The sequence below is a fragment of the Schistocerca gregaria genome, chromosome 6, assembly GCF_023897955.1.
Source record: "Schistocerca gregaria isolate iqSchGreg1 chromosome 6, iqSchGreg1.2, whole genome shotgun sequence".
NCBI lineage: Eukaryota > Metazoa > Arthropoda > Insecta > Orthoptera > Acrididae > Schistocerca > Schistocerca gregaria.
Window position 1 is genome coordinate 578,032,041 of NC_064925.1, and position 27,732 is coordinate 578,059,772.

General features: G+C 41.4%; 1 protein-coding gene across 2 annotated transcripts in view; it reads left to right on the forward strand.

Annotated features, from left to right (window-relative positions):
• LOC126278464 (serine/threonine-protein kinase Sgk2-like) overlaps positions 1-27,732 on the forward strand; it is a 112,026-nt gene that overhangs the window by 66,076 nt on the left and 18,218 nt on the right. Inside the window, exons 7-9 of one of the 2 annotated variants that reach the window (XM_049978602.1) lie at positions 1,458-1,724; positions 14,569-14,742; positions 24,106-24,246. In XM_049978602.1, the coding sequence (XP_049834559.1) occupies positions 1,458-1,724; positions 14,569-14,742; positions 24,106-24,246 (582 nt within the window). The remainder of the gene's footprint in view (positions 1-1,457; positions 1,725-14,568; positions 14,743-24,105; positions 24,247-27,732) is intronic. The other variant, XM_049978603.1, reaches the window with a different exon arrangement.

Genomic DNA, 27,732 nt, shown 5'->3' on the forward strand with positions numbered 1-27,732 from the left:
TGTTGACTTTATGTATGAACAGAACTTCTTAGGATTCTGTTATAAACCTTTCATCAGGACCTGAGTGTTACAGTTATTTTTGACATTACGTGTGGCCCTTTTCACAGTTACATGAGTTGCTGTTAAAATTTGTATCTGTTTGATCTCATTGCTAGTGGTCGCCATAGTCGTTGTTGTCACTTCTGTATTCACATTTGCTGAATGAGACCATTATGTCACAGTGAGCCTATGCCATCTTTTATTACTTTACGTATAACATACTTATCCAAACTGCAATTTGTAATGTCCTTCAACTTAAACCACATTTTTTCTACATTGGACAGAGCTAAATGAAATATTCTCAGGTCATCCATTAATTAACTTGACAATGACACACACCAGTTTTCCCTAACACACATACTCATGTAACATTGTGTGCACACTCACTGCAATACCTGCTTCCTTTATCTTATGGTTCCAGCTCTTACCTAACACTCACATTGTGACAAAAATGACAGTGTCAGTTGCAATAGAGGCAGTTTTTATGCCTTCAACCATATGCTTGAGACTATGCAATTTGACAGCTGTCATGACCTTGTGCATGGTTTTGTTGGAAAAGCAAATTATGGTAAATAATCCACAGCTAGGAGATTGTAATAAAGAAAATCTGCAGCTTTTTGATCTGCGTGGAAAGTGTGTCCAAAATGAAGCTACAGTCACTTATAAATAAATATGATACTGGAGAGTCCTGGGTGATGGGCAAATGATAGGAGTAAATGTAACCACTGAATATATAGGTGTTCAGTGGTAAACAGATATGTGAACAAGTATCTAACCTTTTGGATAATGTCTTTTCATGGAGCAGACTAATGCCCAGTTCTAGCAGTACACAGCCCAATCAGATCCAAGAAAATAGAAGATTGGGGAGAATAAGTTGAGGGCTTAAATTGAGGAGCTAGATAAGAGAAAGAGAGAAGCAGTTAACATTTGCAGAGCCTGTCGTTCAAATCTGTTAAAATTGCTGTGTTGTATGTTTATATTTTAATACCTAGCTGGAGTTTCACAAAGGGATGAATAATTTTATTCTGCAGCATGATCACTAGACTTAAGAGTTTTAAGTACAAAAAGAATGTACAAGAGACAAGAAAAAAATGCTGAAAGAGTAGGTGCTACTCTGAAAAAGAAGCAACAAAATCAAAAGTTGGGAGTATTTATTTAATGTTTTCTTTGTACAAGTCATTTACAACCATTCAGATAGAAAAAAAATTAAGGTGTAGGTCCTAAAAATCCCATGTCTTATCAATAAGTTTTTATTAGGTTTCATAATTGGATTTATTGCTGATATGTATATAGTAGTATCTACCAATATATGCTCTTATTGGCCCAACACCTTCATTGCCAATCAATTAGTAAATCTGTCGGATTTAAAGATTGAATAATTTCATGAAATTACTGTGTGACATATCTTTTTGTTTCAGCTGTTTTTCCACCTACAGCGTGAACGTGTGTTCACCGAACCAAGAGCGCGCTTTTATTCAGCTGAGATAGCAGCTGCTCTTGGCTACCTCCACTCACGTGGCATTGTGTATCGTGACCTTAAGCCAGAGAACTTGTTACTGGATGCTGAGGGCCATGTTGTACTTACAGATTTTGGGCTGTCTAAAGAAGGGTTACTGCCTACTGAAACTACCAACACTTTTTGTGGAACACCAGAATATCTTGCACCAGAGGTTCTACGGAAAGAGGTAATTTACTCACAAATCAGCCTTCATTTTGTGAAGTCAACTGCTGATACATAATTATGTTAATTGTTTGCAGGAACTGCATAACAACAAAAGATATTTTAAATGATAAGATTTATGTAATATTGGTTTAATGCAGTTTATACTTCATTGTGTAACTGAATGCAAAAGCAGTTTTTACACTTCTGCGTAATAATTGATCTATTTTGTTTCTCGGCTTCGATAAAATTAAAAACAGAAAGAAGAAACAACAAATAGAGGGAAGAACAGTGTCAAGAATTAGATAGAATTCTGGGGAAAGAAGTTGTATGTGAATGGAGACCATTATAAATATTTTACAAAAGGTGAAATCAACTTTAATGTGTTTCCAATTAGCACAGAAGGTGGGAACTTCATTGTTAGAAATGTATGGCAGAAACATGGCCAGAACGTGAAAAGGGATGTTGATACACACAGCATTCAAAAAATTGACAGCAAAAAGACAGTAATGAAAGGTTGTGAAAGTCATTGAATCTTTCCTATATAGTCAGATAAGAGTGGGAAAGTGTACTCTTAAAACTTGTGGAACTATTCATAAATGCTTGACAGGAAATTATTATATTGTAGAGATTAAAATAAATCATACATAAGTCCTTTTCTCAAAGATATAGAAAGCCAAATACAAGGAGCAATTTCCAAGCAAGGATAGTGTGCCTGGATCGCCAGTGAAGGAGAAAACTAAATGAAACTGGAATATCCATTGGTTTCATAGGTCTCGAAAAGTACCAAACGCCCAATTATTTGAAGTTTTACCTGAATGTGAACCAGTTATTACTGGTTTTTCCATTTTATCCTCACTCCAGTTAGAGTATTTTATACTAGACTTATTTCACTTTTATTTATAAAGTATTTTTTGTGGTCGTTGGTGGTTTTTGCTTCTTCTGTTCATATTCTGTAAACCATTGCTTCTTTCGACATTGTTAATGAAGGCTGAGGTCAAAAGACATAGTAAACAGTTATAAACATAAATACCACTGATTGTGGAACACTTGAGACTATAGTTCTCTTTCTCTTGTGAAGTTTTACAAAGTGAGGTTGTAATGGTACTTGAATTACATAACCATTACGGCACCTCACCTCAACCTCTCGATACCAGCAGTATTCTACTGTTTTTCTGTAAAATAGTTAACATATTTCTGTGACAACATTCAGATTTGATTTAATTAATGTAGAGGTACTTAGATACATCGATATGTATATATTGCAATGATATTATTCTTATGTGTATTCTTTATTTTGTCACTATCATCTTTGACGTACTTGTAACTCTGTTTTTTGGGCGCGTAAGCGGTTATTAGAGTGTCAAGCTTTGGTCGTCATGTTAAAAAAGACGCAAATTGTAGTCAGTTTATGAAATGTGAACTTTAACAGTGAGGAAGATATTTTCAAGTATGTTTTATATTGTGAAGTGATGTCTTGAAACGAGTTACGTGATATTGCAACAAAAGTAATAAAAAAGAAGTGTAACTTAAATTCGGAGTGCTGATTACTTTTTACATCACCATTGTGCTAACTTGCAAAAGGTTAATCTTCAAGAATGGTTTATGAAAGACATCTATAAAACATTTGAATATCGCAGAATAACACCTAGGCCTCTTTTCATCCGAGCTTGGAATCATCACTATCTAGATTTTTGACGATTGAGCCACGAATTCACAACGAGACCAGCGTGGGAAACACGAAAAGATGACTGCCTAGTTTATCCATTATTTCAAGAAATGACTTTATTAACTGCGCTCTAATGACACCTGCCACATAATATAACTTTGTTGTTGCCCGAAAATGCAATATTTAGCAGTGTGAGCAACACTACAATCATAATTAATTTTTGACCTTTGAAACTTCCTGGCAGATTAAAACTGTGTGCCCGACCGAGACTCGAACTCGGGACCTTTGTCCTATCATTTTCCACATATTCCTTTCCTCTCCAATTCTGCACAGAACCTCCTGATATCTTACCTTATCACTCCACCTAATTTTCAACATTTATCTGTAGCATCACATCTGGGGTGGGGGAGATGATGTGTCAGCCAACTTGGGACTCTTCTGGGGTCTCACTTTTCTGGGAGGGACAAGCTGTGCATTATCTTGACGCTGACGTTCTCGGTGAGGGTTGGGTCTGTCGGTGAGCAGTAAAAGCACACAATTACTTAACACCATTCTCGACACGTCGTCGACGTGGCCAGGTAGTACGTTGCAGCACAAAACGAAGGATGGGGCGTCTGCGGCTATACTACCAGAATTGTCTTCAAAACTTGTGAATGGGGATGATGATGACATGTCTGGGGAACCTGCGAACTGCTGTGGTGAATCGTTGAACAGAGAAAACCCAACCGTAGGTTGAACACTCATTAGTGGGTTCATCAAAAGAACATGTGCCCGGGCAGTCCGACTGGGACGATAAAGGGGTGTCGGAATATACGAAGGCAGGCTTGAGCTTTTGTAGAGAAAAGGTTTGCTGACAATCTTTTATAATAATGTCGATCGTCATCTCGTCCCTCTGGAGTACTTCGAAGGGGCCAAGGTAAGGGGGTTGTAGGGGTTGTCTGACAGTCGTCCCTGAGCTTAATGTGTGATCAAGAGCTAAGTGCAGGCGGCACGTAAGTGTCGTGTGGGGAATGGCTGACAGGCGGGTGTAGCCAGGTGTTTCTAAAGTATGCATGCATCCTTCCGATAAAGTCTGTGAACGAGGGGAAATCCCCGGGATCTTGGGGGAGAATTAGTTCCCCAGGTAAAACTGGGTTTCCACCGAAAACAAATTCGGAAATCGTCCCATGTAAATCTGGTTTAAATGTGGAACGTAGGCCCAGCAACACCCAAGGAAGTGCCTCGGATCGGAGACAGTCGTGGCACCTGAGTGCAGTTTTAATCGTGTGGTGCCATCATTCCACCAACCTGTTGCTTTGCGGGTGGTAGGCTGTCGTGTGGATCTTTTTAATACCAAAAAGATTACAGAGAATTGTAAAAAGTGCAGATTCGATCTGTCGACCCTGGTCGGTTGTGATGGTGGATGGACAGCTGAACCTAGTGATCCTTTGGCCGCAGACATTTATACGTATATTATGATCCATATCCAGTATCCCACATTGGTGACGCTGGAGAAAAAGTTCTACGTCTTCCAGAACTTCACCGGTCATATTAACAGGTTTCACGTACAACACCATGGCTACATTAGCGAACATTCTTTACAAAGATTTGGAGGCCCAGCCCTTACAACCAGGACAACTCAACCCTCTGCCATCGATTATTTTGCAGCTAATGGACAATGATCTATGATCTTCCACTACGATAACCTCTACTTCAGAAACTCCACAATGACCGAGTGTTACGCAGTTACGTCAATCAGTGGACTCGGGCTTCGTTTCGCTGGATTACGCATAACAACAAGTGAAAACTGAAGTGGACGATCGATCACTCGTGCAAAGTTCAAAGGGACCGAAATTCACAGAAGTGCTTTGATCCTCTACGCGCCATGACGTCGGTTACAGTAGTGCAAAGTGCAGTGCCGCCATTTGTGCAAAATGCACACACAGCCACCGGTCCCAAGCTACGCGAGCCTTGCCTTCCTCACGAATCCGTAACAGATGATTTTATGCATCCAGTTCGCCAGAACAAACCACTGGATCGTTGGCCCAGTTTCACGACCACGAGTGCACCCAGCATATTCTCCTCACCCAGCAACATTGTACAACAACAGTGCGACCACCAACAGATTTCACCAGTATTTTATGGTCCTACAGTAACATTTCTACTCTAGTGATGCCGGATCCCAGCATGAACTCTTGTGCAGAGGGACTGCAGGCCTCCCAAGACACGCCGAAGCCACCTTCGTCTCCACCTCCATTCAACCTATCAGAGCTACATCCCCTATACAAGGACAATCCAGTTTCATGGTTTGCACTGGTGGAACACCTCTTCAAGCTGCATCACTTCACTGATGACAACTCCAAGTTCCTATGTTTGGTCACACACTTTCACGACTACTCGGGTTTAATTTGTGATCTCCTACTTTCACCTCCACCACCACTGAAGTAAGAGTTCCCCAAGAAAATGATATTGGACTGACTTGCCTGCTCGCTACAGGAATTGATAATCAAGATTCTGTACAAGGAGCACCTGGGGGACCGCATTCAGTCACAATTTTGGCGCCGCCCCAGGTTACTCGTGAGTGAACACACGATGCCAGATGTCACCCTGTGGGTGGTATGGGCTGCCAAGTTACCTACCAACTTAAGATTCACCTACTGCTGCACTCTTCATAGTCTACCCATCGCAGATCAGCTGTATGTGCTCCTGCGCCAGAAACTCACAGCTCCTCTTCCATCGCTGTGTGACTCTACACCTCCTGTTTACTGGCTGTCTGCAGGCAGGGGCAGGGCCTGTTCCACACCTTCTACACCGCCAGGCAGTACTCGTTCGCTCACTCCTATTTCCGAGCACTCAAGACTCGCCCACGTTCCATACTTCCCAGTTTACGTCCCAGAACAGGTCGACGATGACAAGTCTCCCCCGCTATCACAGTCACACTCACAGTCACAGGCAGTCACCGTCACCGCCACATCCAGCTCATCCGTACTGTTAGCCCAAGAAGTGCAGGTTACCTTGCCAACACCCAAACGCCGACTGCAGGACCTAAATTATGCAGAGTCCTGCGGGGAACTTCACAGGCGTCCCCTAACATAACTCCGTCCACCTGTCTCCTCGGCCGAGCGATCGTTTATTTGTGACAGGCATTTCGCCGCAGTTTGTCTACCTAATTGACACTGGTGCTGATGTGTCTATAATTCCCCGATCGTTGGCTCCTACCGACTGCTCCCTGCGAAGTCTCTCCTATGAGCTGTCAACACATCAGTGTTACAAACTGTCGGTTCTGTGAAATTGATGGTGCACCTGTCCCCTTCTCTGCATATCCCGTGGACCTTCTACGTCTCCAACATCGACGAACCAATTCTCGGTTTGGATTTTTTGTCCCATTGCAAGCTCTCTCTGAACATAGTCCAGCATCTGTATAGCACTCGGATACCGTGCTCCGGCACCCATTCTCCTCGTTTAATTTCCGCCGCAATATGGGATTTAGTTCGTGAGTGTTCCGCCCTCGAGGGGAAGATTGTGACCCGCGTCACTAACCTACTTTCAGAATACGACTCAGCGGTGCACCTCTGCCGGGAGAATAACAAGCAGAAACGACGCATTGCTCACACATAACAATGAGCTTGCTGCAGCCCGCATCTCGCTGTTGAAATTGCAATCCGCAGTTCCTTCACCGGATTGAACTTCACCACCGAGCATCAGTTCGAACACTCATCAGGTTAATTCAGAAACATTGATTGCGTGTGACAATTCGCGTTCAGTGACCTCCGCACCACCTAAGCGCCCACTACACGCAGTGCCTCATGTTTCAAACAGTGTCTCTAATAACAGTCGCTCACGCAGCACGACCAAGCCCGCTACACAGGCAGTGGCCCCACTTGTTGATAAACATTTCCCCTCTCCTGCGCGCCAGTCAAGCAACTTGGCAGCCATTATTGTCCCTCGTGCTATGCCAGGGTCTCTCTCTCTCTCTCTCTCTCTCTCTCTCTCTCTCTCTCTCTCTCTCTCTCTCTCTCTCTCTCTCTCTCTCCTCTCCCCCACACCAGTTGCACAAGGTTTAGTTAACAACACACTCTCTGCGTGCCCCTCTCTGCTCCGTGCTGCATGATGCACAGCTGACCTCTACAAAAAAGCGCATGCCGCAATCGCGTAATAGGCATGTGACTTACGCGCTGCCTTTTCCCACACACGCTAACGGCTACGGGCTACGCCTCATCACGTCCCACTTGTCCCAAAACTCCACATCAGAACGTTACTCAGCCTCTCGTGCAGTTCTCAGTCTCATCTGTCACTGATGGAATGACACACAAGTTAATTACCATTGCCTGCCTATTAGACACAATGTTAGACGCCTCAACCTCATTAAGTGGCGCGCAGCCCAGCAGCAAATTAATGAACTTCTGGAGGCAGGCATCCTACAGCTATCGGACAGCAATTGGTCTTCACCAATTCACCTCGGCACCAAACACGATGGTTCTTTTCGAATGTGTGGTGATTACAGACGTTTAAAGGCTTGCACTGTCATGGAAAATTACCCCGTGCCAAACATAAACGATTTCACTCATATGTTATCGGGCACCACAATCTTCAGTGTGATTGACTGCAAACGTGCTTATCACCAGATTCCCGTAGTGCCGGAAGACATTCCAAAGACTACGACCATCACACCGCTTGGTTTGTTCCAGTACAACTTCATGTTGTTCAGTTTAAAGAATACGGCACAAACGTGGTAATGTTTCATTGACTCAATCTTACAACGATTCAAGTCCTGCTTCGCATACCTGGATGGCACAAAGTGACGATGTGGAAATGTGAATTGGGCGGGGTTGATTGGACAGAGGAAGGGGAAACTGAATGGTGATGGTTAAGGGGACAGTGGTTTAATGGAGACTGAGATCAGGCGGGTTACAGGAGCAAAGGATGCGTTGCAATGATAATTCCCATCTGAACAGATCAGGAAAGTTGGTGGTGAAGAGAGGGTCCCAGATGGTCTGGGATGTGATGCAGCCATTGATATCAAGCATATTCCACTCAGCTGCACATTGTGCCACTGGGTGGCTAAGTTTGTTCTTGGCCACAGTGTGGCAGTGGCCATTCATTCTGTAGACAATTGTGTAGTTGTCACACCAACATAAAAAGTTGTACAGTGATTGTAGCAGATTGGTATATTACTTGGCTGCTTCCAAGGTGACCCTGCGTTTGATGGGATAGGATAAGCCTGTGATCAGACTGGAGTAGGGAATGCTGGGTGAGTGGATATGGTGGGTCTTCTATAGAGATATGATCCCTGTGGCAAGGTGTTGGGAATGAGAGTGGTAAAGGGAAGGACTAGAGTGTTGTGTACATTGGGTGGGCGACTGAATATTGCTTTTGAAGAGGTGGGAATGAATTTGGGGTAGGATGTCCACCATTTCGGGGCCTGATAAATAATCAAAGAACAGTCGGAGGATATGGTTCAGTCGTTCCAATTGAAGACGATAATAGGGGTGCCCCTTTATAGCTAATTCTTGAGGGTGGTGGGAGGATTAGCACTGTATGATGATATGGCATGGGAAATCTGTTTGTGGACTGGGTTTGGTGGTCACTGCGTGTTAGTGAAGGCATCATGAGACCAGTGTACTGGGCAAGGGAGTTTTCATCACTGCACGTATGCCTTCCACTGATGGTGAGGCTGTATGGGAGGGATGACAGTTGTCTAAATGGAGGCATTGTTGGTGTTTAGTGAGTGTAAAATGTGCAGAATTGTGGATGGAGCCATCAGAGGTGGAGGACAATGCCCAGGAAGGTGGCACATTGGGTTGAGTAGCACCAGGTGAAATGGGTGGGAGACAAGGTGTTGAGGTTGTGGGGCAATGAGGGTACAGTTTCTTGGCCCTGAGTCCAGACCATAAAGATATCATCCATAAACCTGAAACAGACAAGGAGTTGTTTTGGGAGGTAGGAAGGCTTCCTCTTCCTGTTGATACCACTATTCAGGCATTATCTTCCTCCCTCACTTAACCCCTTTTGGAATTTACTTCCAATTTAGCCTCACCAGCCTTCCCAGGTCCTTTGCTAAGTACGCTAATCTTTCAGCAGGAGATAGGACAGCCATACATTAACTCAAAACAGATCCTAATCTAATCAATCAGCCTATAGGCAAAGGCTCCACCACTGTCATGATGAATCATAGTGACTATCTGACAGAAAGCTTCTGTCAACTGTCTGACTCCTCCACTTACTGCCATAGGGTTTCCATCCCAGAAGTCCAACATAACCTTAAATCTCTTCTGAAATTCTTAGGTCCTTCCTAGGACCTCCTCTCTCCTGATCCATCTCTCTCCTCCACCCCAAAAACACTCTGCACACCCATCAATCTGGGATGCCCCATTTTAGCTGGTTATTGCGCTCCCACTGAGAGAATTTCCACTTTTGTCAACCAATAACTCCAACCAGTTGCCCGAAACCTAGCCTCTCGCATCAAAGATACTAACCATTTCATATACTGACCCCCCCCCCCCCCCCACCTTTCCCACCACACACCACCATCCACTTTACCTCCTTGAGCCTTACTTGTCACTGTTGATGCCATCTCCCTGTATACCAACATACCTCACATCTACAGCTACATTTACCTGTACATACATACTCTGCAAGCCACCATATGGTGTGTGGCAAAGGGTACATTGTACCACTACTAGTCATTTCCCTTCGTGTTCAACTTGCAATTAGAGCAAGGGAAAAATGACTGTCTACGTGCCTCCATTTGGACCCTAATTTCTTATATCTTATCATGATGGTCTTTATGTGAAAAGTTGTTGGCAGCAGTAGAATCATCCTGCAATCAGCTTCAAATGCTGGTTCTCTAAATTTTCTCAATAGTGTTCTTAGAAAAGAATGTTGTCTTCCTTCCAGAGATTCCCGTTTGAGATCCTTATGTATCTCTGCAACTTGCATGGTTTTCAAACCTACAGGTAACAAGTCCAGCAACCTGCCTCTGAATTGCTTCGATGTCTTCCTTTAATCTGACCTAGTACGGATCCCAAACACAGCAGTACTCAAGAACAGGTTGCGGGCATCCTATAAGTGCTCTCCTTTACAGGGAACCACACTTTCCCAAATTTTTTCCACAATCCTCACATGCTCATTCCATTCCATATCACTTTGCAACACTACACACAGATATTTAAATGATATGACTGTCAAGATGGGCCTTACTACTGCTGTAGGCAAACATTGCAGGTTAGTTTTTCCTACTCATCCACATTAACTTACCTTTTTGTAAATTTAGAGCCAGCTGTCATTCATCACAACAACTAGTTTGTCTAAGTCATCTTGTATCTTCCCAGAATTACTCAGTGATGACGCATTCCTGTACACCACAGTGTTTTCAACAAACAGTCACAGGTTGCTGCCCATGCTGTCCATCATATCATTTATGTGTACAGAAAATAATAGCAGTCCTATCACACTTCGATAGGGCACTCCTGGCAGTATCCTTGTCTCTGACGAACATTTGCCATTGAGGACAACATACTGGGTTCTGTTACTGTAAAAGTCTTAGAGCCACTCCCATATTTTGGAAGTTATTCCATATGCTCATACCTTCATTAATAGTGTGAAATGGGACATCGTGTCAAATGCTTTTTGAAAATATATAGATATGGAGTCTGCTAGTGCCCTTCATTCATAGTTTGTCTACCATGTGATAATAGGACAAGCTGAGTTTTGTAAGAGCGCTGCTTTCCAAAACCGTGCTGATTTGTGTACATAGGCTCCTCAGTTAAGGATATTGGTCTGTAATTTTGTAGATCCATTCTTTTACCCTTCTTATGTAGAAGAGTTATTTGCACTTTTTTCCATATGCTTGGGACTTTGCACTGGCGAGAGATTCATGATATATGCAAGCTAAGTAAGTGACCAATGCCATTGAGTACTCTTCGTAAACTGAATTGGGATTCGATCTGGACCTCGCACCTTACTTCTGTTCAACACTTTCAGTTTTCTCTCTACATTAGGAATGCTTATTGCTATGTCATCCATATGAAAGTCTGTTTGATAGTCAAATAATGTTATGTTCATACAGTTCACCTGCATGAACAATTTCTTTAAAACAAAATTTAAAACTTTGACTTTTCTTGTTACCATCTTTAGCTACACCACCACATTGGTCAATGAGCGACTGGATGGAAGCATTAAACCCACTTAATGATTTTACATAGGTCCAGAATTTTCTCAGTTTCTTGGGCAGACATTTGCTGAGGTAAGATGGTGGTAGTTATATGCATTGTGCATATAAATCTTTACTGACCTTTGCCCATTGTCATTTGTGCATTTTCTTTTGAACCAAGAGTGCAACAGCCTTTGCTTCCTCAGAATTTTCCAGATTTCTTTGTTAAATCATGGAAGGTCTTTTCCATCCTCAGTCCTCTTACTAGGGACATACCGAGCTAGGGAGGGCGACGGTTCAATCCCGTCTCCGGCCATCCTGGTTTAGGTTTTCCGTGATTTCCCTAAATCGTTTCAGGCAAATGCTGGGATGGTTCCTTTGAAAGGGCACGGCAGATTTCCTTCCTAATCCTTCCCTAACCCAAGCTTGCGCTCCGTCTCTAATGACCTTGTTGTCGATGGGACGTTAAACACTAACCACCACCACCACCACTAGGGACATAGTTCTCCAGACCACAGTTTACATTCTGTTTAAACTTTGCCCATAATTCCTCTGCATCCACCCTACTGGAACTTAGTGATGTCAGTCCACTGTCTAAAAGCGATGCTAGCAACTGCTTACCTGCTTTTTCTAACAGAAACACACTCCTAGCCTTCTTGACCGATTTATCAACTTTTGTAACTGCTGTTGGTATAATGATATTATGATTATTAATCCTAGTCTGTATACTGACATTGTTGATATTGTACACCCTGTTTGTCGCTACAAGGCTTAAGGTATTTCCAGTATATGTGTGCTGCTCAAGACAGTTTTTGAAATACTTGTTCAAAAGCACTTTGCAAGACTGTCTGTCTGTACCCCCTGCAATGAATCCATAGATGTCCCAGTATGTACTCGGCTAGTTAGTCACCTCCAATTGCATGATCTGGATATTTACGCACTACTGCCTGTAGACTTTCTTTGAATGACTGTAAAACTATCACAGTGGAATCAGGTGGCCAGTAAAAACCTTCAATAATTAACTTGGTTCCACTCAGACCTGTTATACATTACCAGATGACTTCACTGTCATACTCAACTTGGACCTCAATGGGGAAAAAAAAAAAATTGTTAACTGCAGTGAACACACCTTCTCTTGTGCCATCTAATCTGTCTTTCTGATACATGTTCCATGAATCGCCAAATATCTAAAAGCTTTCTACTTCGTGTTTCAGCCATCTCCTAGTCCCAAGAATAATTTTGACAGTCAAAGTGTCTTTACTCTGATTGTGATCTGACTTCCCGTTCTGCATATGAGCTGCCCAGTGTTCATCGGAGTTTCTCAGGGTGCACATAGCTGAAAAAAAAGTGGCTTCCGTTGTGTAGTGCACCCCAGCCTATCAAGGGGAGTCCTGCAAATTCCTATCTCTCAGCACAGATCTATAAATCTGCAGCTAAGACTGTCACAGAGTTGATGAAGCCTTTGATTGAGACCCTTCACTTGGCTCTGACCAAGTCTGGCAACAATGCTGCAAATTGTGAGCTCTGCTTGCACCATATGTGAGGCCAGCAGTCTTCACCACTTCAGTCATCCACCTGTATGAACTGAGGATAACCTCAGAACCTATGCGACAAGTGTTATTGGTCCCATTGTCAGCCCCTACTTTCAGACGACTCGCCCTTCATGCATGATAGCCTCAGGCAAGGCCATCTCTACATCTTGGTTGAGGCTCCCGGGCAGACATACCGAGTGCACATTGGCCATATCACCATACAGCCCTAACACTACCACCACCCCCCAAGAATCAGCTACAAAGGGGCACCCCTCTTATCACCCTGAACTGGAACAACTAAACAATATTCTTCACTAGGACTTCCACTATCTACCATGCCCTGAAATGAGGGACATTCTACCCAAGATCCTTCCCAACTATCCTGAAGTGTTATTCCATTGCCCACCCAACATACACAAAATTCTAGTCCTTACCTATGCCACTCCCACTTCCAACTCCTTGCGACAGGGGTCATATCCCTGGAAAAGACATGCCCAGTACATCCTACTCCAGTCTGGTCATAGGCTTATCTTCCACCTTCAGAGGCAGGGCCACCTGTGAAAGCAGTCACATAATATACCAACTCTGCTGCAGTCACTGCACCATTTTTTTGTCTCAAAGTGACAACCAACTAACTCTCCACCAGAATGAATGACTATCTGTGTCCAAAAACAAAATTTGACCATCTGGTGGCACAACATGCTCATTTTAATAGCTGCTTCACAACCTAGTTCATCTGGATTCCTCTCTCCAGCACCAGCTTTTGTGTATTACACAGAAGGAGTTACCTTGCAACACTTCTTTTGCCCCTGTAACCCTCCTGGCTTGAATCTCCAGTAACCCTTAACACACTGTTCCCACACCTCCCACTCAACAATTTGCCTTTCCTCTGTCCTATCACCTCATCCCAATCCACATCTCCATGTCGGCTGCTTCATTCGATGCTCATCACTGCCTCCGCCATCATCCCTCATGTACCTAGCTCGTACATCTTCCACTCCTCCCTCTCACATTCCTAGCCAGCAAACCATCTTCCTCCCTCTGAGTTGATGGGTACCCATGCTCAACCCCTCTTCCTGCCTGCCACCTCAATTTTAAAAGCAATCTACGGCATGGTTCTCAATGTGAGTCTTGTAGCATCTGCAAAGGAGTTGGATGGGCATCTCATTGCTGCTATCGTACTTATTGTATGAACCTGCTGTTGAATGTGCTGCTGTTTCTTGGACCTTCTCTACCTACTCCACCTCCTCTACTGATCCAACCTAATAAGGGTCGTTACACTGATGAGCAAAAGTAAAGAATGGTTTGAATAATAAAGTGCAGCAGCACTTAAATTTCGTGAGGATTCTTCCACCGACTTTGTCTGCAATATACTTCTCTTAACAGTTTTCATTGGGGTATTCCACATTTGGTTACTCCTGTTGTATACTCCTAGATTTCATCTGCAAGTGTGTTTGCTTCTCATTGTTTGTTATTTCAGTGTTGGAATTTTGTATAATAAAAGAAAAAAAGTGATGACAGTTTTCTTTCCTATCAGGGCTATGATCGCAGTGTGGACTGGTGGTGTCTTGGGGCTGTATTGTATGAAATGTTGCATGGGTTACCCCCTTTCTACTCACGCAATACTCATGACATGTATGACCGCATTCTGAACAAACCACTGAAGTTAAGGACTGGGATTTCGGAAAGTGCAAAAGACATTCTTGCCAAGGTTTGTATGCATTGGTTTAAAAAAAAAAAAATGCTGCTTTTTGTAACTGAAATAATGTCTTGAAGAAATCTCATTTCCTTGGCGGTGAGTGAAGAGTTAATTCAATGTTTAGTCCTCTGTAAGCAACATCTATCCCAGTACATGTACTACAAACAACTTAATACATTATCTTGTTGGCGCTCTGTTTATGTACTATGGCAATTCCACCAGATGTTCTATAAAATAATTTTTTACAGTCTTTTTAAACTGTAACTACAAGTGAGTGAAAGAGTATAAAAATAATTTACACTCGTGCTTTATTCCAAAATTTTATTTATGCCTTGTAAATGGCCAGTTGTGCTAGATCCTCATTTAAAGGCATCTTGTTCTTTGCTTTCTTAAAATTCAATGATTTGTTTTACACTCCATTGGTGATAATGTTGGTGAATATCTTGTAAGTTACAGATAGAAGGCTGGTAAGTATGTCATTTCCTACCTTGTTTATTTAATTTCTTGTGAAGGACTTTCAGCCTGATGATTGTGTTTCTTTATAGCTTTGCATCTATTTTTGCTCTATAACCTAAATAGAAAAAGATATTCGTGAATATTGCATATAAAATAATTAAGTACAGTAGAGCGTCAATTATCTGTATGTCGGTCAACCGAATGACCACTCAACCAAACTGTTACTTGCTCGCACATGCCACCTCCCCACCCTCCTTTCCCCTCCCCCACAACGCTGCCGAGTTGCCAACAATCGTAACCATTTGTGATCAGCCACAATCACTTGTCAACTTTGCCTTTCACCCTAGCATCACATCAACTAGTTGTCCAGAAAATGAAGTTGGATATGTATTGGCTGCTTGTGAAGCATTTACGTGTTTAGGTACTCCCTTGCAGTGATGGTTTGAAGCTCAAGTTGAAAATGACCCATATCAGATATGGTCGTGGAAAAGTACATGACTTAGCTGCTAGTAAGTGGGTAGGCTTGCTTAGACAGTCCCAAATTAAGGGCTTTTTTAAGCTTTGATTCTGTATATATTTAGTGTACATGGAAAATGCATATGTATTAGATACATTTTGTTTACTAGGCTGTACTACATACGTTCCTACTGTGCTTGCCTTTGTAATAATAAGAGATTGTAGTTTTGATAAATAAAAGTAGTTTTTTATTGGTAAATAAAATTATAGTTAGATTACCTGAATAAACCAGTTTTCCAAAGATCCGTGTCCCCCATTTAGTGTGGCTAATCAACACACCACTGTACTGGAATAACGATACAAAAGATGAACATTAAATTTCAGTGGTTGTGTTACTGTAAGAAGTGTTGGACAAAAGAAGTACAAATGTGACACCTGAAGAGGAGAATGGAGTAAGTGTAAACAAAATAGAAATGACAGAATTAGATAATGTACTACAGAAAGTGAAAACATGAAAATACCAAGAAAGGACAGCATAACCCCTGAATTGATAGAATATGCATGTTCTGACATCTAAATTCCTCCTTTTCATCAACAAATGCTGGACAACGAAAGAAATTCCAAACTGGTGTAAATTGGCCATGAGAACACCTTTGTTTAAGAAAGTAGACAGTAAACACTGAGGATTTTAGGGTCCTCTCCTTATTAAAAAATGGGTATGGAATATATTCGAAGATAACACAAGCACACAGTAATTTGGGAAACTATCTTACTGGAGGAGCAAACTGGGCTCAGGAAGGGTAGGTGCTGTTCAGATACATTTGTCATGAGATAATAAGTGAAAAGCATGTAGAATTTAATACACACACACATCTGCATACCACACACTTACTGAAATCCAGCAAATGTGCTAAAACTCCAAAATTGGCATTGCCAGAAAAGATAATATGAAAGTACGAGCAAAATTAGGATTACAACAAGTATGTCTGTTTGTCTCTAATACTTGTTAATTTCATTGTCATTGAAACGTTGTCATTGAGACAATGGCTGAACGAAATAAGGTTTCACGTCTATAACTTTATTCATCGACATTATGTAATACAATGCTTTTTGCAGATGACCAACTTCCTATAGCAGACATCAGAGACGTAATTGTAAGAGGCATTTCTAAATTAAAAATTACTGCCAAGATCTATAATCTAGCTGTCTCAACCCTACAAGACAAAAACCAGGGTTTTCAAAACTAAAGATCCAGTCCCTAGCAAAATATTAATAAATGACCAAAAAAATAGTGAGTGATTGAATTCAACTTCTTGGGAAATATAATCAGCTTCACAAACGAAAAAGACGCACCAAAAAAATGAAAGATTTTGTTATATTGATGAGACCATATACAGAACACAATAAAATGGTGAGAGGAAAGAAAGCCTGATAAAGCTCTACAAAAGAATTGCATCACCATCTATACTTCATGATAGTGAGACATGACAATAACAGCTGAAAATCAATGAAGTATACAAGCAGCAGAAATAGACTTCTCAGGAAGAGGTGCTGGCTATAGATTATCTGATATAACGAGTACAGCTGTCAGACAAGAACTAAGACTGAAAGGAAAAAATGTACAGATCAAAGAATGTCAAAATAAAGGAAGAGATCATGTCACTGAATGAATGAAAATGCAGTGCCTAAAACAGTAATAAGTTCTTGACAGGTACTGAAAAAATAACAGGCCACAAACTAGAGGACAAAACAGGCATATACGCAACTCTTGGAAGGAGGAGGAAAAAGAAGAAAAAGAAAAGTGTCTGGCACAAATTTGAAACTTACTGCAAATTGTCACATCTTATCCCATGAGTCTGATTTTTAATACAAGACAGGCAATTTTTTACTGGCATTTAGTTCTTGCGAAGTCTATTTTCGTATTGTTTTCTTGCATAAAACTGCATCTTGGAGAAGCATGTTGTTTTGTATAAACTGTCTTAACATATGACCTTTCTCATTTCTCACTTCACACCCTAACTTGTCCACTGAAAAAGGTTTTAAATTTTGCCCTACTTGAACATGACAGTCCTCTGTTACAATCTTGTTGGGAGATTTGCTGTCATTTATCAACTTCTGTAACTATCTGTAAAGGTCTTCTGCAGTACTTCGTCCTATAATCTGAGCATAGAGTTCGTTAATTATTAAAACAAGATTTCTATTGTGACTTATACTCATTCACTAGGTATTGATATTACTTTTAGTTTTCATATCAGTACTTCACCAGAATCTCATCTCCACTCTTTCCCCTGTGATGAAACATATGTTCTTTGTCTAGTTCTGTTTGGCTAAAGGCAAAATAGTTTTTTTGCTACACTGATGATGATCTTATTACAACTCTCTCAATCTTGTTCAGTTTTTCTTCCTGCTCCACCAATCTAACTTCATGGCCTGGAGTTCTACAATGTATTGTACCTAAATAAAAAGCTGGAGAATCAGTTGTGTTTCTAAGGTCTGTGTTGCCTGTTTAGCTCAAAATTCCTATAGCAAGGTGCAGGCACAAAAGTTACTGGAGTTATTCATAGTATACAGCAAATTGTGTGACTTTTTGAGAGTATACTTCCACCTAGATGAGAATACCAACATCCCAGCACCTTACGTGGGGCCAGTAGCGTCTTCAACAAACATATCTACATCTACATCCATACTCCACAAGCCACCTGATGGTGTGTGATGGAGCTACCCAACAACTGATAAACTATTTCAAAGAATAAAATTGCTGGAGAAATGTGTAAGACAAAACATTGCCAACATTTGTGAAAACCACATCACTAAGAAAGATTCGTGATGGAAAAAGTGCATGGCAGTACACAAATAAGGACTGCAGATCTTTGTGGTCTCTGACTTTGAGAGTTTAGTATAATTTGAAGCCCACTGTGTGCCAGACATACAAGATTACTTTAATAAACTGGCAAACTGCAGGGAGGGAATCATGACTGAAAATGCAGGGAAAAAGATTCTATAAACATGTGTCTGGAAATGCATCATTGCCATGGTAGATGCAACTGATGAATGAGAGTCCCTCTAATCACGTGCCATGTGTTGCTTGTGTGTTGCAGGTTATATCATTGATGCAGCATCCTGTAAGCAGCAGAATGGTCTGGTATTCATGTTGGGACAAGCAGAGATGTACGGTTACACAGATGGAAACGGCTGCGAGGTAGCATGGCTACATCAAAAACAAATACTCTCATGGACAACAATCTCATCACACAACTTTTCAAGCCCTTTTTGGGCATTTGTGTGATCAGACAGATGAACATGCAAGGAGATGGTAGACTGTGTACACCAGAGTTGGAGGACCAGGTTTTACAGGATTTCGATCCAAACTGTAGTTCAAGCTCCAGGCCAGTGGTCCACCAATATGGTGTAAGCCAAAGCACGGTTACGTGTATCCTGCATGAGAGCTGCTACTGTCCCTATAATCTGCAATGAGTGCAAGGATTGTCAGTAGCAGATTTCACTCAACAAGAAGGATTTTGTGGATGGTTTTTACACCAGACCACCACAATTATGGGGTTTCTGTCATCAGTGGTCATTTGTGGGCTGCAGACTAACCTTGGGAATGACTGAGGCATCTCATCAGTGTTGGTCCAGTATCAGTAATTGGGACAGGATTTTTTGGTGACCACATACTTGGACTGGTTATTATTCTACAATACTTTGACAGAGGAACATACCTGGACTTCTGTGGAATACTCTGCGTAGGCTGTTATTTCTGTAAGATGGATCATCATCGCACTTCCGCATTACAGTTTGCCGACACCTCAACATTATCTTCTCCAGACATTTGAAAGTGATGTGGTGGACACGTAGCATGGTCTGTTAGATCACCAGAGTTAAACCCCCAGACTTTTAGCTCTGGGATCATTTGAAAAGCTTTGTGTATGCTGAACCAGTACCTGATGTGCAGACCCTTCAACATAGTGTTCATGATGCCTGTGATGCTATTCAGAGCTGGGCTGGAACGTTTGAAAGAATGTGGCAATCCATGATGCAAGATGTGGCAGCATGCATTTCATCCTATGGACGCCACTTTGAACATATGTTGTGACATGAATGCGATGCTGTTCTGTACTGTTACAAGATTATTTGTTGTCATTGCATACACACCGTCCATTTCCAGACAACTGTTCATAGGACCTTTTCCCCTCTGTTTCCAGTCAGGAATCTGTCCCTGCATTATGTCGATTTTATCATTGTTCACCCTGTACATGCCAAATGAGTGGACCAAAGAAGCTGTTGTTTTGAAGAACACTTGCACGTACCTCACCACAAGGAACTAAGTGTTGTTGTGTTAAAAATGACATATGGAGTAGCATGGAGGACACTACTCCAACCTCAAAAAATCACTGAAATGATGCCTGTTCACATTACTTCAATAAATAGTAACGGACATTGCAATTACAACGAATGACGCTGCAGGCTATTACACTTCAAATTTGTCTATATGTTGCTCAGATGGAGGTTAACACGTCACATTCACCATGGAAGCATCTGACATTTGGAGCTGGCACTATAGGACAGACTGATGTAGGACTTGTTTCAAAACGATATTTGCCACTGCACGTGCCAGTTGCAGTTGCAGTGGTCATACAAACACTGGTCTGAGGCTTTCATGGGGTCTGGGCATAAGTATAAACCAGTACTCATAAACCAGTACTCAGCTAACTTAATGAGTTAGTGCTAGTATACTGTTATACACAGATGAGCCAAAACGTTATGACCACCTCTTTAATAGAATGTTTGTCCATCTTTGGAATAAAATGCTGTACATCACTGATTCTGTGTATCAGTGACCAGACAGTTTCTTGGTAGGTTTCTGTAGGTACATGGCATCAGATGTCTATGCACAGGTCACGTAATTCGCATAAATAACAGGCCACTGATTTTTGTACGCAATGGTGGTGCTCAATAGTGACCCAGATGGGTTCCATGGGATTTACATCAGCTGAATTTGGTCACTGAGACGTAGACACGAGTTTGCTATAATCAGGGTGTGTGAGCCCCAGCGCAACTGGGAAATCCAGAAACAACCTGGAAATTTTTTCATCTGGGAGAATACTGGGAAAAACACAGGATTTAGAATTCATTTTTCACTGTTTTATTTTGGAGTTAAATTTTTGTAATTTTGACGGGTAAGAACTGATACTCTAATAAAGAATTTTACTTTAGCCCGCTACTGCAGAATAATACTGCAGCAGTAAAACATAATCAAGGGAAAAACACCAATGCAAAACTTAAGTTACAAAGGAAATGCGCCATTTACAACAACAAAACATAGTGCACATACAAGTGTCTGCCAAAAGCAAACTGTGTCAAATGCTTGACCATGAAGACTATGTAATATTTCATAACAAACTGCTTTCAATGAGTGTGACATCACAACTGTTTAAATTATGTATGTTTTTAGGGTAGTTACCAGTTGCTCATGGGCATGCACAGAGCTGAAGTCAATTATGAGCAGCACCTTCACCTGCTTCTCACTGCTTGAAGTGTGGCTACATGTATAAGCAGTAGCTGCAAGCAGCCAGACACTGCGGGGAAAAATTTTCTGGCACTCCTAACCTGCCAGTTTCAGAGCAGTCAGAGTTGTAGAGGGGAGAGTCTCCATGTGACCCACATTTCTGTGTCATGATTTTGCTGTTCTCTCTCCATTTACAGCTCTCGTGTCAGATGAAAACAAAATGGGTTTCTATGGCCAGGTGCTATCAAACGAATTAAAATATATTTACATAATTATGGAAGCCTAAAATATGTTGTTGGTTTCAGTTCCATGTTATTGGCAGGCAAGCTTTAATGGCTTTGCAGAGCACTGCTGAAGCTATTTTTGTCAGTTTGCTAAAGAAAATGGCCTTCATTAATCTTTTCCACAAAGAGTCAATTTATTTGAAACAAAGTATTTCATTCCACATTATTAGCTAGTTTCAACAATTCGCTGAATTTCAAGTGCACATTTTATCTTCTGGCACATATGGCATTATGCCATAATAAAGAACCTAACGTGAGATAATACAGTAATGGTACTCCAAGAAAACTGGCTCCCCAAAAACCACAATGAAACCTTTAACAGAGTTTTACATATCTGCGTTATGTGAAACACAGTGTTTTTCGATTGCAAGGTATATTTCAACACTAGTGTCGGCGTCCCCTCTAGGCTTGACGTTATTCCTTAATTTGTGTTGTCGATGTCTGTTAATATACAGATTGCCATTCTTCAGTAAATTGTGGACTGGCAGGACACCATGTTTTATCATTTTTAATTCCCCATAAAGCTTTATATTTACTCCTGGAGTAGAATATAAACTGCCAGTCAGCCAGTTTCCTGGCTTCACAAGTAACCTTGTTAATTTTTAGAATGGAACGTAACAGTGTAATGAAAAGGATAGTTGCTACTCACCATATAGTGGAGACGCTGAGTCGCAGAAAAGCACAACAAAAAGACTCACAGAATTTGCTTTTGGCCAACAAGGCCTTTTTCAAAATTAGAAAACATACACACACTCACACAAATGCAACTTTGCACACACATGACCGCAGTCTCTGGCAGCTAGAGCCAGACTCCAGTCTGTTTTACAGTTCAGAGGGAAAGTATACTGATACTTAACATGGAGAAAGTATATTTTCACCCACAAAAAGTGTGTTTTTAACCTGGAAATCCAGGAAAATGCACGAATTATTATTATTTTTTTCCTTGCTGACGTATGCACCGTGTGTAATGCTTCTCAAACCACTGTAGCATGGTTCTGGCTCTAAGGCATGGACAATTATACTGCTTAAAGACAACATCACTGTCAGGGAAAACATCAAGCATGAAGGTGGTTTGCAGCTGTCAGCGTGTCTTCGTTTACTACCACAGATCCCAAGCAAGCACAACAGAATGTCTCTCGTAGTGTAATAGTGCTCCCACCAGCTTGCATCCATGGCGCACTGCATGTTTCAGGCCACGGTTCATCCCAATGATGGCGTTTGTGGAAACAACAGACTACCTAGTGTAGCAAAAATGTGAGTCACCCGAAGGGCCAACATGTTTCCATTGATAGACTGTCGAATCCCAATGGTCCCATGCCCACTGCAATCATAATTGACGATGTCTTTGGGTCAGCATGTGAACACGGAGGGTGGTCTACTGCAGAGCTCCATGTTCAACAATGTATGATGAACAGTGTTCACAAGCATTGTGCTGTTTTGACAGAGATGTCACAGATCTGTTCTACTGTCCTACTATACAGAGCATACAAGCTTCCAAATCCATGTTCAGTCAAGAGTCGTTAACGTCCAACAGTTTGGCACCTAGTGTTAGTTTCAGTGTTCTTCTACCTCTTTCCGCAGATGCTCACGACAGCACACAAACATTTGACCAGCTTCACTGTTTTCGATATACTTGTTCACAGACTGTGCATAATAATAATAATCTGCCTGTTGTCAAAGTCACTTACCTGAATGTATTTCCCCATTTGCAGCCCATATCTTCGCTAGGATGATCACCCGTCTGCTTACATACTTTTGTCGCCGTGTCACATGCCTGCAGTGCCTCCAGGCGGCACCGAACGTCACAGTGGGCAGGGCCCATAATGTTTTGGCCTACCAGTGCACACATCATCAAAGTTTGGTGTCATGTTGATCATTATGTATAGGTCTTGAAATTTTAATGAATATATGAATATTGGTGTGTGGAAGCTGATAGCATAACTTCCTATTATATTTCAATCCTCACTGAACAAATGCTATTTCCATAACAGTCACCATCTTTCTGTTATATCAAGAAAATGGTATTTCCCAAGGAAGTGTTGGAGGGTCATATTTTACCTTCAGTCAACAGTTTTATGTACATAGTGACAAATCTGTTTGAATGCTCTTTATGGTAAATGTATCAAATTTTTATTCTTTTTTTCCATTCCACATCTGACAACATACAAACTGCAGCTATTGATTTGGTAATGGAACGAGAGTACGTCAAAACAGGCAGGTTTTTAATAGCTTTAAAAATTCAGTCATCCCCCCCCCTTTATCTCCTTTGTGTTGGTGAACTTAAAAATAGTGATATTTGAGCCATTATAACAGTGCCAAGCTAGTAAAAATAATACTTTCACTCTCCTTGATTTATTCCAGATATTCAGTTCCCTTACTTCCTACTGCACAAATTTATGTATTGTAAGTAGCGACATTTCTCTCCTCCATTCTCTTTGATGATCTATTTACGAAACAGTGTAGCTCTTGAGTGATTATACTTGACACTCTTCTTTGTGAGACCTTGGCAGTTACAGTTCTCATTTCCCTCGAAGATGATATTTGTTAAGCATCTACTCTAAAACCTAAGCAAATAGAGTAACTGAAATAATTTCAGAGGAGCTGTATCTCACTTTTGTAATAGTTTTACTGTGGTTAAGGAAAAATAGTTTTTCTTGTATCTCTATGTTACAGTTATTACATAAAGACAACCAGCAGCGCCTGGGATCTGGTTATCGTGGATTCGATGAAGTAAAACTACATTCTTTCTTTGACTCTGTTGATTGGGAGTTGCTGCTTGCAAAGAAAATTCAGCCACCTTTCAACCCTAATGTGGTAAGTACCTTTTTACAATATTTCGATTACTCCTGAAATAATTATTGAAATCAAAATTTTCTTGAGCTTTTAAACTAAAAGATTTTCCAATGTGAAGGAAAAAGGCAATGTTAGAAATGGAAGTAAGCAAAAATAAATAGTGCCGGAAGGGAAGAAAAGGATATCGAAGTAATGTACAAGATACAAAAGACGCAACAGTTTAACTATGTACAGTAATAGGGAAGAGTAAAATTCTAGTGTAATAGAAAGTAACCTCGAGTGCCAAATCTAGAAACTGTTACCCAAATTTCCACAAGTAAAAAAAGAAAAAGAAATGAAAGAAACTGAGAAGTGCTGATAAATACATGTACCGTCTTCCTTTCTTGTCAACACTGCCTGTTTCCTTGTTAAACCCCGTGTTGCATTTGCTCTCTGATGTCTGCCTTTGACTTGATATACATAGCAGATTTATAACTGGGGGCACATGATCAAATGTAGCTTATTGTACCCACACACAGAAATAATTTCTATATTTTATAAAATAATGTTTTGAGTGGTTTCCATTAGGAGTTTGCTTAATACTCCCATCTTCGTTGTGTAAAAATAGTTCTCAGGAAAATAAAATTTATTTTATATAAACATTTAAAAATGAACATGAATGATAGTGGTTGATGTCATCAGGAAGGTGCATCAGAGAATTAATTTGTGTAATCATTTGTCTTCATGTAAAGTTTACCCTTAATATTGGAAAATTGTTTTATTGTTGGTACAAATATAAGATTGTGTGTACATTCTGTATTAGAAATCTGTGAGATAATAATTTTTACTGTAAATTTATAGAAATTGTGTGTTAAAAATAAAATTCAGATAGCAAGAACTGCAGTAAAATGCAGCAGGAATTTGTAAGAAAATAAGGCGTCCGTCTATAAGAGTATTAGTCATGTTTAAATTTAGGAGGAGGTTATGTAATGTAGTGGATGCATCTATGAAGGAAAGCTAATGAGAATGATCACAAAGGAGCAAGCCAATTGCTGAAGTTTTTAGATGTATGCCGTGTCAGTAGTTCACACTTGGATAATTAGATGTCATATTTTAATTTCTACATTGAATATATGTGTTGACTTTATTATACACAGAGAATGTAGAATTAATGTATTTTCTCATAGCATCAATCAGACCTGTAATACTTTAGTCCAAAAGTGACTCTTATTTGTCTGTACTGTACATGCCATACCTTGGGTTAGGGGGTCAGTGGGTGTCAAGGTTGGAAAGGTGAGGTGGTGGTGATGCAAGTGTCGGATGCTGAGCTCCAAGAGCTGGTGAGAGTTTGTTTTGCGCTTAAAGGCATCAGTGAAATGGTGATATCTATTATAATGTTTTAGTAATGAGATTACTACAGTTAATATTGTCATCTTAGCACCTAGGAAGTGAGCTGGAGTACTCACAAAGGCATTGGCTAGGAATGCTAGGCACAGCACTCCGGCAGCTCACATAGCTTACCACTGGTCAGGCACACTGCCTGATAGTGAGACAGCATGGAATATGTTGGTGGAGTCCAGTGGGGCGGCCTGCAGACACACCTCTTGAGGATATGATGGGCATCAGCGCTCTCATAGGTGGACGCATGCTTAAACTTACACATATTTCGTCTTCTGGAGGGCAGTTGTTGCGAAGGTGGAACACCAGGGCTCCCTCAGGTTGTACATCCAGGAAAGTGGTACGTGTACAACCTGACAGGTGGCACTCGGATGCCAGCCTAGCCAGCAGACGATGGCAGCTTGCAGTTACTCGTTGTGGCCCTACACCAGAAGAAGACTCAGTAGATCCACATCATCTGTCCATCACGGAAGTGATCCGTTGGTAGTGTCAGCATGGACCGATGAAGTGCAACTGCAGCTGATGGGCTGCAGCCTCGTAGTTTCTTCAAAAAGTAAGCAAGCAGTACATCAAGGTTCTCCAGCATAATTAACCTGTACCTAGAGAGACTGCCATACCATGGGGACTGCTGATGCAGATGGAGTGACCAGATACTGAGGATGAGAGTATTTAAACCTGGGTGTTGTAACTGGTTAGGCACCATTTGCCATCATTTAACCAGAGGTGTCAGTGGTTCTGTCCGTGCCGTGGTGCCTCTGTTATGGACAGTTTTCCCTGCATCTGCATTTCTCATCAGTACTAGAACACCTTAGAGGGGCAAACTCAGATGATGCATGCTATTACTCTGTATTGTAGAATTTGCAGAATGTTGTTCCAGGTGCTGTCATACTGTACCATTTGCACTTGCTATAGCTCTGCTCATTGTGTGGCAGTGAGTTTCAAATGTTGCCTGCTTTTGTGATATTGGCACTCTTTGTGTTCTCTAGATTGTGATTGTGACACAGTGTCTGAATCAGACTTGGTTCTTTTACCATCTACATTGAGAAAAATTTATTAATGCACCCAGGGATAGGGTTGCTGTCCAACAATGCTCCCTTCAAAAAAATCTTTCCCAAATATTGCGTTGGTGTCATCAGAAAAACTTCATGTACATAGGCTATATTTACAAAGGTTTAAATTTAGCAATTATTGTTTAACAACTCCTGAGAGTGGATCTTAGTGTTCATCACCACCCCAATCTCTGATTACTACAATCTAACAACAGTTATTATGACCAGTTACTCTAGTTCTTACTTACAACATAGGAAAAGATAGATTGCTACTTAACTTAAAGATGACACATTAAGTTGCAGACAGGCATAGTTAACAGTCTGGAGGAGGTGGGGAAGAGGAAGAGACAGCAGTGTTTGGGTCAGTAAGAGGGGGGAGAAAAGCACTGTCTGGCAGAGTATGCAGGGACTAGACAGGAGGTGAGATGTGAGGAAAATAAAGTAAAAAAGGAGAGGAGCAACAGGGTGGGAGACCAGAATGGAGAGGTGGTGATAGGACTGAGGGGGTGGGAACTGTCGGATGAAGAGTGTGGGGACAGTATGTTACCATAGGGTGAGGCTGGGATAATTATGGGTGCAGAGAATGTGTTGTAAGGATAACTCCCCTCTGCAAAGTTCAGAAAAGCTGATGGTGGAGGGGAGGATCCAGATAGCTCCAGTAGTGAAGCAGCCATTGAAATCAAGCATTTTATTGTCAGATGCATGTTGTGCCTCACAGTGATCTATCTACTTTGTTCTTGGCCGCAGTTTGACAGTGGCTGTTAATCATGATGGATAGCTGGTTGGTAGTTGTACCAATATAAAAAGTGTGCAATGACTGCAGCAGAACTAGCATATGACATGGCTGCTTTCACAGATGGCCCAGCCTCTGATTGAGTAGATAAGCATGTGAGAGGACTGCAACAGGAAATTCCGGGTGGATGGATTGGGCAAGTCTTGCACCTGGGTATTCCCATGATGCTCCTGGCAAAGGGTTGGACTAGGACATTGTGGAGGTTGGGTGGGCAATAGACCACCACTTTAGGAGGGGTGGGAAGGATCTCGGGGAAGGACGCCCCTCATTTCTAGGCATGATGGTAGG